This window comes from Orbicella faveolata, unplaced genomic scaffold, assembly GCF_042242905.1.
Source record: "Orbicella faveolata isolate gen_17 unplaced genomic scaffold, um_ofav_v1 contig_12, whole genome shotgun sequence".
NCBI classification, from domain to species: domain Eukaryota; kingdom Metazoa; phylum Cnidaria; class Anthozoa; order Scleractinia; family Merulinidae; genus Orbicella; species Orbicella faveolata.
In genome coordinates, this window is record NW_028301539.1 from 15,351,892 (window position 1) to 15,364,964 (window position 13,073).

The 13,073-nt window shown below is 39.5% G+C and overlaps 1 protein-coding gene and 1 pseudogene across 1 annotated transcript; both read left to right on the plus strand.

Annotated features, from left to right (window-relative positions):
- Positions 1 to 1,676: 1,676 nt before the first annotated feature.
- Positions 1,677 to 4,510, plus strand: LOC149116837 (uncharacterized). Its single transcript, XM_089280366.1, has 3 exons — positions 1,677 to 2,294; positions 2,737 to 3,368; positions 4,348 to 4,510. Exons 1-3 carry the CDS (start codon positions 1,677 to 1,679, stop codon positions 4,508 to 4,510), a joined length of 1,413 nt encoding a protein of 470 aa, XP_089136492.1.
- A 5,280-nt stretch (positions 4,511 to 9,790) lies between these two features.
- Positions 9,791 to 12,824, plus strand: LOC149116838 (uncharacterized; annotated as a pseudogene).
- The last annotated feature ends 249 nt before the right edge of the window (positions 12,825 to 13,073 follow it).

Genomic DNA, 13,073 nt, shown 5'->3' on the forward strand with positions numbered 1-13,073 from the left:
AAGTTGGCCGCTTCTTGCAAATACGGTGAACCGACGGATGAGTTTACACGAGACAGATTTGTCATCGGCTTAAAGGATAAAGGAGATAAAGTCACATTGCTGAGAGATAAGAAGTTGGATTTACAGGAAGCGATTCAAATGTGCATGATGAGTGAAGTCGCCTCACGGCAAATGAAGAACATTTGAGGTGCTGAAGACAAGCAGACGAAAGAAGTTAAGTTTAATGAAAGAAAAAAAGCACAAAAGCCTCCTCGTAAGAAGGTAGAAGAAAATTCGTCCAAAGCAAAGAAGAATGAAGACAAGAAGACGAAACGTGAGAGTTCTGAAGCCAAATGCAGATGTTGTGGTCGTATAAAACATCATGGACGAAGAATGGAATGTCCCTCATTCGGACAAACATGCAGCAAATGTCAAAAGAAGGGTCATTTTGCGTCTGTGTGCATTTCTTCCAAAAAAGTACACCAGTTGGAAGACAGCAATGAGTCAAGTTCAGATGAGAGCTGCCTGAGAGTTGAAACAGTATCCTTGGTTCAAACAAAGTCAAGACAGTGGTTGGCAGATATCACATTCTTCAGCTCTGCTCAGGAAGATTTCTCAACAACTTTGACATGTCAACTCGACACCGGTGCTACCTCCAATGTACTCTGCTTAGATGATCTTTCAGCCGTTACACAGTTAGGAGGCCCACCTATGAAAAACTGTTTGGTGGTTCAACAATGAAGCCAACTGGAGAATGCAACCTGAGCATCAAGCACAATGGTACGAAACATGTTCTGAAGTTTCAAGTTATTCAAGACAAGTGTAAACCCTTGCTGTCAGCAGAAACTTGCGAGAAGTTGCAGCTCATCTAGTTAAATGCCAGTGTTATGGATAGTGTTCACCAGCTAAATGACAGTGTTGTTCCAGAGCCTCTGTCAAAGGAAGAACTCATAAGCAAATTTCAGGATGTTTTTAATGGGCTAGGACATATTGGAGATGCCAAGATAGTAGTTGATCAGAGTGTTACACCAGTCCAACATTCACCTCGTTGTGTACCAGTAGCTTTACGGAAAGATGTAGAGAAGAAGATTCTGGAATTAGAAGAGAAAGGAATCGTTACAAAAGCAGTGGAGCCCTCACAATGGATAAGCAGCATGGTGGTAGTAGCCAAACCACAGAAGATTCAGATTTGCTTAGACCCAAAGGACTTAAACTGTGCTATTCAGTGTCCAAAGTTCCAAATGCCAACTCTTGAAGAACTTTTACCTGAGCTTAGCAAAGCTCGAATCTTCAGTCCTTATGATGCAAAGGATGGATTTTACCAAGTCAGTCTCGACAAGGACAGTAGTAAATTAACTACTTTCTGGACACCCCTGGGGGGATACTGAATGCCCTTTGGAATAAGTCTAGCACCAGAAGTTTTTGAAAGTAAACTGCAAGAGTGCCTTGCTGACCTGCCTGGTGTGAAAGTCATCAGAGATGATATCCTGGTAGTTGGCTATGGGGAAAATGACTCAGAAGCGCAACACGATCATGATCAGAATGTCATTCGCCTTCTTGAAAGAGCGAGACAAGGGAACCTAAAGCTCAACAAGTCTAAAGTCAAGCTTCGACAAGCTGAAGTGAAATTTACGGGCCATGTGATCTAGAAGGACGGGCTGAAGCCAGATCCAGACAAGGTCACAGCTATTAAGAACATGCCCAAACCAACATCCAAGTCTGAAGTACTCGCCTTGCTTGGCTTTGTGATTTACCTCTCCAAGTTCTTACCCAAGCTTTCAGATGTGTCTGCACCACTAAGAGAATTCACCACCAACCAAGCTCAGTTCACATGGGTAAGACAACACGATAAAGCTTTTGTCGCTATCCAGCAGCTGGTTATCCAGCATCCAGTGCTGAAGTTCTATGACGTAGAAGAAGAAGTCACCATTCAGACAGATGCCAGCAACAAGGGGTTGGGAGACGTACTGACCCAAAACGGACCTGTGGCCTTAGTGTCAAGAACCCTCTCTCTGACAGAGCAGAGATATGCGACCATAGACAAAGAAAGCCTGGCAATCGTCTTTGCCTGTGAAAGATTTAACCAATATCTGGCACGTAGAGCAAACATTTCAGTGAAGACAGACCACAAGCCTCTCGAGTCCATATTCAAGAGGTCGCTGTTATCAGCACCTTGCCGTCTTCAGAGAATGTTACTCAGACTTCAGCGATACAATTTGTCAGTCAGTTACAAACCTGGTTCTCAGATGTTCTTGGCTGACCACTTGTCAAGAGCAGCACAGCATGAAGTTACCATGCCAGAAGAGTCCTTCCAAGTGTTTTCCTTCGAGTTAGAGAGCCTAAACCCTATGTAAGCCCTGAAGGTAACTCCAGAGAGATTAGAGCAGTTACAGCGGTGTACTGGACAGGACGAAGCATTGCAAACCTTAAAGATCACAGTCCTGACTGGTTGGACAATGCAAAAAGAGCAAGTACCTGTCAACATCAGAGAATACTGGTCATATCGGGAAGGTAGGTAGGTAAAACTTTATTTATGCAGGGTGGGAAGAGTTAACAGTACACAATGGATCCTGTTTAAAGGTTCAAGAGTGGTCATACCCCGTGTCATGAGACCCGAAGTCAAATCAAGAATACATTCCAGCCATTTGGGAGTTGAAGCTTGTCTCCGCAAAGCCCGAGACACAGTCTTTTGGCCTAACATGAACGCCGAAGGTATGGGACCTGATCAAACAATGTTCCATCTGTAACGAATTTCAGGCCAAGAACCAGAAGCAACCTATGCAAAGTCATCAGCTTCCGGATCGCCCTTGGAGCAGAGTTGCCGCCAATCAGTTCAAACTTCACGGCAAAGAGTACCTTGTACTTGTTGAGTTCTATTCAGACTTCATTGAGGTCAAGCAGCTGCAAGAGAACACTTCCAGTTCAGTGGTCGAGTTTCTCAAAGAGCAATTCAGCAGATATGGCATACCAGACACACTTGTAACTGACAATTGTCCTCAATTTACTAGCCTTGAATTTCAGCAATTCTCGCGTGATTGGGAGTTTGTACAGGTGTCATCCTCTCCACACCACCACAGGTCCAATGGAAAAGTGGAGTCAGCAGTGAAAGTGGCTAAGTCCTTACTAAAGAAAGCGCTTAAGGACAACAAAGATCCTTGGCTGGCAATGCTAGATCAAAGAAACACACCAACCGAGTCACTTGCAGCAAACCCAGCACAGAGATTAATGTGTCATCGTGCCAGAACCAGACTGCCCACAGCCACAAGCCTCCTTTATCCGAAAGTTCCTGAGAGTGTCCCTGAGAAGTTAAAGTTAAAACGGCATAAAGTGAAATGGTATCATGATCGTTCCACCCGTACTTTACCAGAGCTAGAAATAGGACAAGAAGTGTGAGTTGTACCATTACAGAAGAACGAAACTTGGAAACAAGGCACCTGCCTGGAGAAATTGTCAGACAGATCCTATCTGGTCAAACCTGAAGGAAACAGCCAAGCAGTTTGTTGAAATTGAGAGTTCCTTAAACCATCTGAGAAACCAGCAGTACCTACCTCTGACTGAGTTTCTCACAAACCAGTTTCAGAACCAGTTCCAGTGGAGGAAAGTCAGCCCTTGAGCAATGGTACGCAGTCGGTATTTCCTGAAGAAAAACAGACCATTGCAAAGACTAGAACGAGAGTAGTAGAGTTGCCCTCAAGATTCAAAGACTATGTCACTTAGTTTTTAGTTAAAAAAACAACAAAGGAACTGAAACTATAGCTAGTTCTATCAAGTTAAGAACTCTGCACACAAAGAGACATTGATTTCTAAGACTGTTTACCATGGTTTTGTATAAGTTTTTTTATTTTTATTATCACAAAGTTAGTTTTCATTTTCATTTTGTTATGTTAGCCTTCGTTCAGTTTTCAAATGAGGGGAGATGTTACAATATGTAGTCTAGCGTGACATCGTGACATGCAGTTTGTCACACGTTCCACTTGTTAGTTGTACTACCATGTTTGGTCAATAAAGACCGCTGCTTGTTCATGGACTAATGGCATCCATATGTTGAAACAGCTTCCAACAATAACATGTTGGCAAGAATTTCTGCTGCAGTTTGAAATGCACTTAGAAATTCTCAGCAACAAGTACGTGTCAAGGCAGATAGCTGACGGTGTGTTGTTTTCCAAAATGTTGAAATGTCTTGTCAGGGATGGATGCCTGCTAGGCGTACAAATGAACTCGATGTTTGTCGCACTGTATTCGTTTGGGATATATTTTCATGACTTTTAGTTGGTGTGGATGTATTTTCATAGCCTTGAATATCACTCTTTAATTGGGAGATTGTGATAATTGTTCTTTGTGATATTGAAAGAATGTAATTACTTTTAGGATGAAGAGAAATTACTTTCTGTTGAGCAATCACCAGCCAGCATTCAGCTCCCATCTTCCTTTTATCACTCCTCAAGGCCAAGTTGTGAAAGGAAGGTGGAAAATTCTCGATGGTATCTCCAAGCACCTAAGCGAATGCGAGATTCTTCAACAAGAAAAGTAGAAGGGAAATCGAAAATTGTCACCAAAGATGTAGTATGCATTCCGTATGAGGAAGGTGATATATTTGCCATTCCACAAGGAGGGCAAAGGGCTCAATTGGCAGAGATACCGTATTTACCAGTGTATTAGTCGATCCCGTGTATAAGTCGACCCCCAATTTTTGAGGCCAAAACCTAGATTTTCTTAATTTCCAGGTAAGAATTTCTTGGAAAACTTATCTTGTATTTCTTACAATTATCTTTCAGCTACCACAGATATGTAAACAAATCACAGCATGTTTCACTGCGCAGTTTTAAAGCTTATTATGGCACGTATACAAGCGTTTTACCCTGTTTAGCAACACATGTGCATGCAGACTTTTCGATGATAATTTTTGTAAAATGCTCACAAAAATCAAACGTAAGGATTTCAAACAAGCCTTTTTAAGTGCGAAGAGATTAAAAGTGGCTTTATAAGACAGAACGACGCCATAAACAAAGTGCAAAGCGTGTGTTGGGAACTTGGTAGTCAAGCCTTGAAATCGGTCAAGTACTGGTACAGAAGTCCTCGCACTCGTATCCTGCCAGGTTACCAAGCAGAGAAGTTCCAAGTGCGAAAGATATTTTCTCCGAGCGGCTTTACTACAGCTTTATTTAAAGGAAAAATATTGGTTCTTTATGACAAAATTGAGCCAGTGAGTGTCTACAAGATCCAGGTTAAAATTTAACGAATAAATGTTGATGCATTTTAACTTGAAGCTCTGATATGGAGAGACAGATCGCTAAGCGAACGTACGTTGTAAACTGTGCTGCCGCTTATCACATGTTTGTTAACATTGAAAGACAATTATTATGCTAATTATTTGACTGGCACTTGGATCTCAAGTTTTGACCCATGTATAAGTCGAGGGCGAATTTTTGGACTGATTTTTAGGTCTTGAAAGGTCGACTTATACATGGGAAAATACGGTAGGTGTGATTGGCAAAGTGAGCCTGAATAGTACCTGGGACAAGAGAACAGTTGCGAAAGAAATCTCAAGTATTTTTAGGGAAGCTTTTAAGTTGGGAGACAACAAAGAAATGCCCTTTCAATGCATAAGGTAAGATATTAAGCTTATGACTCACATCTGAGTGCGGTCATGTAAGCTCGTTGCATTTTCAGTCGGGAGTAAGACTTAAAAAGGCCATGAAACTTCAAACTTTTTACAGTGTCAACATGACCATATCTGAATTAAAGCTGGCTGGGCAGGGATTTCTAACACAACTTTAGAATGAAAACTACTAACAAGGCTTTTACTTATTTCATTAGTTATCAAAATTTGTTATGAATCTACCAGCACAGTTCTCATAAATCCTGCAATCTGATTGCCTATGCAACACACAATCATCATACATCCTGCAATCTGACTGGCTAGGCATCACGCTTGCCATAAGGTGTTTGTCAAACACAGCTAGTCTTATACTTTAAATTGATCTTAGTGTAATTATGCTAAAACAATGAGATTATCATTATCTGGAGACCATAATCTAACTGTTAAGTAGAGTATGAAGTAATTTTGTTTCAACCACTTCATCCCATTTAACTAAAAGAGATTATTTAAGCTTATGGTAACTTAAATCCAAGTGGTAATTAGCTGTATGAATTGTCTCTTTTTGGTGGTTTAAACACTGTACCTGGGGCAAAAAAGCTAAAGATGCCTAATCTTTCAACATCATTTCAGTGGATTGCTCCTGGGGTACTTTCATTAGAGTCACAGGGAGCACTTTATATTATGACTCACCTTCCAGTCCCTAGGAGGAACCTGGAGTGATTGGACATATCTCTATTGAGAGTGATGATGGAAATAGTGATATTGATGATAGTGAGGTAAGTAGCAAGTGTATTTGACTTCCTCATTGTTAAAATAGTTGCTTTCGTTTTTGTCACCGTTATTATTTTTCATCCCCTGAATTAATTTACAAGTTGAAGGACCTTGAAGGGATCTGGGTCATCCAACTTACTTTTCCAAGTACCTTGTAAGTACCCCAGTTTCTACTTTAAACAATGTAGTTGTTTTGTAATTCTCTGCTACCCCTGACTACTCACTCTTGTACATTTGACAAGTTTCTGCCTTATTATAAATGTTTTCCTCCTTGGTAGTGTAAGAAAAAACTAAAATGTAATTCACATCTACCCTGTTCATTTGTTTATTTGTCATCGTAGCAAGTGGCTATAACCTTATCAAGTTGAAATTCCATTAATTTGTTGCTTTGTTTTTGTCTGTAATTCCCTGAGATTAATGCAACAGGCTGTTTAAGTACAATGCATGTTATCTTCAACCGAGAGGACGAGCTATGAGTGAATCCCACATATATGGTGTTCTTCTGATGAAAATTTAGTTTGGTGTTTATTTCAATGATGACACCTCATTGGTCAGTTAGATTGTGTAGTAGTGAAGACAACAAATAGAAATAGCCTTTACAGCATGGGTGCAATCTAATAATAGATTTCAAATAAAATTTCTTGTGGCACAGGGAATTAACTCATTGAAATTTGTCAAATTTATCATTAGGGCTTATGCAAAGTGATCTCAAGACATTAAAAATTTATTATCATCATTGTTGCAAATCTGCCTGGTATTTTAAGAGTCCCTGTCCATAAATATGGAAAATAACTCGGCAAGGGTTGAAAATTCGATTTCACTCATATTTTTACGGTAGATAGGCTAGGGCATGACAAAAACTACTGGATAGTTTTTAGGCAAAATATCCTTTTATTTCAAAGAAATATGAAAATTATCAAATTCCGTTAAAATCGTCATTTGATGCACCATTTTATTAAACAAGTTTGAGAGCCTTGCACGCAAAACCTCATCATTCTTCTGTCTTTAAAAAAATCAAATATTTTTGTACACTGTTTAAATGTGTACTGGGTTGATTTTAGGGAATGTTGCGTTGTCGTTTTGGTTGCAAAATAATTAAATTTCGAAGACATGTATTTCATTCACTTCAAAGTACTTCATAAAAGTAATTGATTTTCACCATGTGCGAAACCTTCAAATGGATGAAGCCTCTGGTGGTTGAATCGTAGAAGGATGGTCTACAGATTCCTGTAAAAATTTCTTTGGGCAAATGATTGTGAGCGATGCGAGAGCTTTTCAAAGTACGTTAAAAATGCAGATATTTGACCATCCGTCGTCAAATTTCAATTTACGGCCTAGACATATATTTTAGCATGCGCCACATGTCTTGAGCTATATTAAGTTGAAATAGACACAGAGTTGATAATTTCCAAATATTCTCACCTTATTTCCTGTAAAAGGCAGGTCCAAAATCCGATTTGATGTGTTTCTGTCACCATTTGTCGCACATAAAGCAGAAGTTTGCTTTTGTTTACATAACGTCTGATATACATCACCAACTGTCAACTTATTTAATGGTCGAATACCATGAATCTATGACCCTCTTTTGACACATATGATCACCACTGCATCTAAGTCAAAAAATGGCTAAGTGATTTGTAGATAGTTGCTTGCTTTACACTACACCAAAATATTATGTTTGATCATCGTTTGATCTATCGCCTCTTGAATCCTTGCTTACAGCGGTTCCTTGTTTGTTCGTCACGCAATGCTGTCATCCCATTTTAGGGGTAGGGGTAGGACAATTATTATCCTAATACGTAAGGCTCCGTAAGGCTTGGAACCACAGGGAGCACATAATCTTGTTGAGTAGGAAGAGATTAAATTAAGCAATGAAAAGAATGAATAGTTGACCATTGCCCGTGTTGTCATCTTTTACTAGACCACCGCTACCTACATGCCCTGCGTAAATACTGTAACGCTAAACTCGTATCTAGGTCTTTTCGCACTGTGCAATTATTTTTGGTTTACATATAATACAGTGGGCTGTCCTCGGGGAAATGGTAGGTGGTCGCTTAATTGGGGTTGGCCGCTTAAGTGTCATTGTCTGAGAAAGTGTTCCAGGGGCCAAAAGTTGTGGCCAACCGATTTGGCTGAAACTTGGCACAGAAGTTGGGTGCAATGAGATATTTCAAAAGCCAATTTGGTTCACTTCTCTGACTTTTAGTTTTGGAGTTTCAGGGGGGTCTCATTTTTTGCCCTTTGAGCACCAAAAACCCAGCCTTCCAGGGGATATTTTGAAAGTGCCATAAAACCCAATTGGTAAACTGTGCTTCCAAATGAATTTGACCATGAACTCTGCTATAATAGAGCTTTCATTTCATACATGTAAATTTGTCCTCGAGATATTGGACAGAGAGGAGCCTTGGGCTAGAGTTTGGCAAAAATTGATGTCAAAATTACAACCCAAAATTGCCATTTTTCAAAAAATCGCTGTATCTACCTGCCTTCTTGCATAACTTCTGTACCTATACCATTATTTACTTTAGTGACCCAGTTATCAAAATCAGTTGAGAAAAATTTGGCTTATCAAAGTTTGTTGAATTTTTGCCGCAAACACTCCATGCCCCTCTAAGGCCATTCAAAATGGAATTTTGAGCATAATTCATGCCATAAACAAACCAAACTGCTGACATGAAACCCTTATTCTGTATTTGGTGAGTGAAAATGAATTGCTAAAGCCAAATCAGTTTCATTGTTCAGAAATACTGTGATTCTTACCTTACAATTGCTCCTAAAAGGCCTTTGATTAGCACAACAAACACCCTGATTTAGCAAAACAAGGGTTAATGTTTTCTTTCAAAACTGAGTACCCATCAAACAACACAAATGATGAAGACCTTACCTACATATAACGATCTTTTTGAAGGATGCTTGAATTTTTCACTGATTTATATTCAGTTTCAAGTCATAATTCTTTTTCATTTTTCCAAGCATGGAAAATCTCCATATTTTGTCAGGCCTGATTTTTTATGATTACAAGATAAAGTTAGCTTAACAAAAACGTTCGTTAGCATATAATCTATGTCTGTTAACAGCCTGCATAGTTCTTGTAAATACCCACCAGTAAAGGAGCATGACCATGCATATATAGATATATTACAAACATAAAAGCTGCAGTTTATAGCAGTGTTGATGTGACCCGTTATTTCAGAGTCCTTTAGAGCTGAGTAAATGAAACCATCCGTCAGGAAGGAATGCACAGTTGGGTGAGCTAGAAAGTAAAACAGAAAGCTTTTGTTGCAAATACAATAACCAAACGAGGCCTTGCATTGAGACGATGTATCACCTGGCCCGCCATTTTGGACATAGGAGAGAGTGGGGTCTGGACCGAGTTCCCATTCTTTTTCGGTTTCGCGGGTATGTTTTGTTGGGTGTAAGAAATTCGAGGGTAATTTCACGATGGCACTTTGTTCCTTTGGAGGGGTAAGTGATCAGTGCGGTGCCACATCATGGGCTGCGCACAAAACAGGAATGGTTCTTTTGTTGTCCTGCAAGATAGACATGACTGAATGGTTGAAGGAAAAGTACAAGGGGCCAGGTGCGTCTGGGGTAAGAGGAAGACCTGGTCATACCAAAGCTACAGGTGATTCAAAATATCAGTTAGGGATCATACATGCAAACAAATGGCTTTTATCGCGATCCAGTGGACTCTTTTTATTGAACAGAGACCATGATATTTTACGATTTTGTCGTCTCAAATTGTTTGTTTGTGATGAAGATTTCCCGAGGTAATTTACTTGGTTCTTGCAAAGAGAAACTAACATTCAACACATTGTTCATAGAAAGGGCAAAAAGGTTGACTAAAGTCCTAACTTTGAAAGGTAAAAGTAAAGTTATTTTATCACAGCAATCTCATGAACCAAAAACAGCCATAAGAATAACTTGAACGCTGCTTTTCGTCTGCTCGCTCTGTTTGTTTACATTCAGCTTTACCTGGTAGACGCTTATCACGCAGTCATAATTCAAGCTTGAAACTCTACTGTTTTCCTATATTTGCTGGTTTTGTTGAAGAAAAATCTTTGCAAACATGCTGCCTTGAAGCTTTTCGATGAAGTTGACATTTTAAGCGAGAAATTTCCTTGATTCACGGATAAAATTCTTGGTTACAAAAATTATTTGGATACATTTTTTAATTGCTTAAAATTAGATATTTTAGTATGTAAATGGAGGTGGCATAATTTTAGGAATCTTATACCCAGTTTGAAACCTATCTCAGATTTATTGTTGTATTCTGAAGCTCGATTAATTGATTAAACATTTTGTTTTCTACAAAAATACATGAATCGCAATAAAAAAATACATTCGATTTTGAGACGGTATTATGAATTCATAATGACACCATGGTAGAGAATGTTTTCCCGCATATGGACTCTCTGTTTCGCATCGTTATGAAGTCCTAATATTGTCTCAAAATCTATGATTCTCAATCGTTCCAGAAAAGCAATTGACCAGGTGGATGTTGTAAGGATGACCGTGTGCCCAAAGCATAGGTTTCAACTTACTACGCTTTATAAAGCAAAGCTAATAGATGGAGATTTTTTAATGGATGATCGATGCACGAGTCTTATCTGGCATTATAACATACCACAGGACACCCACCTTTTTAGGAAAGCCCTTTGAAGTTTCAGTTCATAGAAAAACAGCTTACAACCCCAGGTTAGAACACTGTTATTTTCCAAGCAGAGCTGATTGTTCTTTATCGAGCAAAATATGTTTGGTTGTTGTTGATTTTTTTACCTGCGGGCGCTCAATGAATTTCATCTCTTCCCTAGTGACGCTAGTACATCACTCACCTAACACTTTCTTTACTCAAACTTTTCCCTAGAAAGTAGATTTCTGGTTTTCTATGTGGGTGTGACAGGGGGGTGGGGTAGTGGGTGAGGAGGGAACACCTGCTATTAGGTATTAGGACTCAAAAGTGACATTAAGCACCATTCACTACCCGTCTTTAAAAGCAGAAAATTGTCACAAACTCTGAGTGTCAAGGAAAACAAACTGCCCGATCATGAACACTCAATGCATTGTATACTTATTTCAATGTGATTTGTGTGATGCAAATTATGTCAGGTTAACTGCCTGACACTTACATCAATGCATAAGTGAACACCGCAGTATTCAGTCATTGGGAAACACCTTGAAACACAGCATGGCAACAACAGAACAAAGACTGACCACCTTTTCAAAGTTCTGAGGAAATGTAACAGCAAGTTTGATTGCTTAGTCTACGAGATGTTGTATGTAAACGACATCAAGCCCTCTCTTAACATGCAAGTTGAATCCATTCACACCAAACTGTTTATGAAACACTTTCATACATTTTTTGCCTCATTGTGTTTCTTTCCTTGGGAATTATACCCATAAGACCTGCAAATATTTTATGTATTGTTTCATATTTTATATATTCATATTACACCTTAGTCCTGAGGAGACTTTCTAGCATGTGCAACACATGAAATTGGAAAGAAATTTTTCCCTGCTGGTGTCCCTGTAGATTCTATGTTGCATGATCATGATGGTTTTTTCTTGTATTTGGGCAAATTGTAGCAGTGAGCCTTGTCCAAAGAGGACTTACTCCTCGCTTTCTAACTGAGGGCTCATTTCAGTTGCTGGTCAGTCCCAATATTGGTCTGAATGAATTGAAGGAAGACTTCCACTTGACCCCTGATGAATAAGCATTGTTAGGAAGTATCAGAGAAGATCCAGCGTGCCATCAGGACACCATTTTCAAGCATGGATACACAGGCGTCATTGATGGACATCATATAAAATTAATGACATAAGTGGTACAGTAATGGTTAGTCTCCTCAGTAGAAGGTCCTTGTTTCTAAAAGAGTTTGGAAAAAGACTTGAGCTCTTTGGTTTAGTGAGCCTAGTGAAGGGCAATGCCGATCTTTGTAAGCAGCTTTCTGTGAAAGATACTAATGCAAACACTGTTGATGCAAATAACATAGTTTCAGTGTTGAAGCTCTGCATTCATAAGATGGAACCTCTAGGAGAATAACCGAGGAAGCGGTAATTGATAATTGTCAAGATTTTCTAATGAGGCTTGAGGATGAAAACATGATTGGGTACTCTGAAGTGCTGGCTTGGAATGCTGAACACAAATTCAGGATAGAGAACCACCAGAAACACACCAGTCAGAGGCAGAGGAAGGCCTAGAGAAGTTTCATTCTGCAGTGCTTACACTGGTAGGTGTGTTTGGATGGCTCACTGGTCAGCAGCATAGGCCAGTTAATGGTGATGATCTTGCCATAACTGTTCTGTTTGATCACATATGTGTGCAGAGAAACCAACTTCATGGGGATCTTTCCCTGTTGTCTCCACCTGTGGGAAAACTGTAACATTTCCAGTCAATCATATGGAAAAGGCTGAATATTTTCCATACATCTTTCTACTGGCATATTATGATTGCCAGGCTTTTGGGAAACGATGACTGCACAGCTGACAGTAACATTGGTCTTATGTGTAGTGTTATGTGCCCTTGAAGATGAAGCTGGCTTAGACCTGAATTCACAATGCATCATAATTCTCAAAACATTGCCAGTTTTTTTAATGATGGCATTTCATTTTATCTTGAATCTTAATGCCGATTAAAGTTCTAGACTCACCACAGGCATAGGTGGTGAGAGGTTTGCTTTTATCAGGTATTGCTGGTAAGGCTGCAAGTCTAAAGACGATGGCA

Coding starts and splice junctions, on each gene's coding strand:
- LOC149116837 (XM_089280366.1), top strand. CDS start 1,677: ATGCCCAAACCAACATCCAAGTCTGAAGTACTCGCCTTGCTTGGCTTT. Junction 2,295..2,736: donor TGCCAGAAGAGTCCTTCCAA/GTGTTTTCCTTC, acceptor AACGAATTTCAG/GCCAAGAACCAGAAGCAACC. Junction 3,369..4,347: donor CTAGAAATAGGACAAGAAGT/GTGAGTTGTACC, acceptor AATTACTTTTAG/GATGAAGAGAAATTACTTTC.